A 2038-nucleotide genomic window follows, 5' to 3' on the forward strand; every position below is an offset into this window, starting at 1 on the left:
AATGGGTAGAATTTGCTGATACTTCTGAGGCTGAGGTGATCCGTTGAAATTTAGAGAGACTACATAGCCCGGCTTGGATTATGTGGTTCGGTCCATGAATACATCACAAGACGCCTTCTTTTTGGATTAGTTTTCAAGCACACTCTTGCATTTTCTGGACTGTACGGGGGCAAAGACCCGAAAATAAGGTAGTTGGCTGGGACAAGCCTTAAGGGCATCACGGCACAGCGGGAAGGTTCACCATCACTACCCGATCCGTTGCACACCAGTGGCCACTGCTACTAGTAGGCCGGTACCCGAGCACATAAAAGCAGTTTTCTGTGTCCCTATACGGCCATTCGGGTCGAAAACATATACCCGACCGCCGATGGCAGGCCATCGCTTGTAGATATTGAGCTTTGGCGCAGCTAGATTTGCCCCTGAAGAATCAACTTCTAAATAATGTGGCCCTCCTGACCTTCAGCCCCGAAAGCTTATTCAACATTCGGTCTAGTTGCTCACGGAGGCCATCATAAACTACTGGTAGTGACTTGGAAACAAGCGTAAGGAGTGCGCCTCGTCCCTGTAGATTGCAATCCAACAGGTATTTTGGTGTATTGTGAAGCAACCTCGGAAAAGTCTGTGAGGAATGTTCCTTTCAGCTTAGGATCAAGTGGTGTTTAAGTACAGAAAAGAAGTGGATGCGTTGAAGCCACATCGCCCGGTGGATGGTTTATGTACGTTCCCCATCCAGGTGTCAACTGTCTTGGGAAAACCTACGTGTTGGCACCACGGACTTTAAGTCAGTTAACGTAGGTTGACCTTGCCTTGCTTGTTCCTCGCGGCCTTATGGGCCGTGGCTCTTAGTGCATCTAAACGAGGGGGGCTTAAATAAGTTGTCATTCGACAAACAACGATAAGTACGTGACCCTTAGTATTTGCCGTCAGTCGCAATGGTATGACGCATGCATCTAAAATTTCCACGTAAACCGACCATCGTGCCAGGTCACCTGTATGGCGTGCTCCTGTGCGTCTGAATAGTGCGCCCGTTATCTCAAACGGCCGCTTGCGCCATCAAGACAGTTGCTGATTATGTTAGCAAAGCGTACCATCTCGAACTGAGTGTGCAACCCGTTTGTAGACGACGTTCAACCACTAGGCTAAATGACAAGGGACGAACTTCGGGTCCTTGTGGTGCAGTATTTGCAGATCCATCTGGCTCTGTGTGCTCGTACTACGGTAAACTAAAACCCTACTGTACGTAATTGTCCGAACAAGCCATACCGTGGAATACGTACCAACTGTTCGCAGAGCGTGTCTGTGACCAACAGTGGATGGATGTTACATGACATGTACGTTCATTTTGATAGCTTTGCTAATATGGAGGTAACACAGCGTGATGTCGAAGCTGAATACTAATTTTGCGGCCCGCAGTTATGCCACAAACTTGGACACGATGATGGCCTTCACTTGATACTGCTCCCCTAACATCTTCCTGAATTAGCCCAATAGTTTACGCATGGAAACAAACTGTTCGCTTCCCGCAAGGGCAAACATAGCCGAACGACGGGTACCCATACCATTCGTAGTAAGGAAGGCTTGCAGCTTGTACGTGCAAGCTGAACATTAGTCGTTTTAAAAAATTACCCGGGGCGGTTTATCGTCTGCGTTCTGTCGACATTCAACACAAATGGGAAACGTCTAATTAGCACTATCTGCCGCCATCCGGAGAAGTATGTGTGGTTAGGGTGACCTCTTCAGTGACAGCAGCACAAGCACGTGTTCTGTCTCCCGAAGATTCGCCTAGGCACCAGCAACAAAACTGAATTATTAGGCACTTACTCAATAGAACCGGTCGGCATTTCCGGCGGACGTTGTATAACAATAATAATGATAATGTTTATTCCCAGCTTTTGGGTGACACAACGTCGGGTGTAACGGTCTAACGGTATCTTCGAGTGACGCGTAATACCAGAACCTCCGGGTAGGCAAAACAAAGTCGGAGTTGGGTTTCTATACGGTACTATTAGGGTAAGAGAAATTCACAATTTGTACAAAC

The 2038-nt window shown here is 47.6% G+C and overlaps 1 protein-coding gene across 1 annotated transcript in view; it reads right to left on the minus strand.

Moving 5' to 3' along the window:
* Positions 1-246: 246 nt before the first annotated feature.
* The window catches only part of T265_10253 (hypothetical protein), a gene marked incomplete at both ends in the record, with an annotated part of 15570 nt that continues 13778 nt past the window's right edge, over positions 247-2038 (minus strand). The window contains one exon of the mRNA XM_009176570.1: positions 247-419. Coding sequence (XP_009174834.1) covers positions 247-419 — 173 coding nt within the window. The remainder of the gene's footprint in view (positions 420-2038) is intronic.

This window comes from Opisthorchis viverrini (genome assembly GCF_000715545.1).
Source record: "Opisthorchis viverrini unplaced genomic scaffold opera_v5_356, whole genome shotgun sequence".
In the NCBI taxonomy this organism is placed as follows: Eukaryota; Metazoa; Platyhelminthes; class Trematoda; order Opisthorchiida; family Opisthorchiidae; genus Opisthorchis; species Opisthorchis viverrini.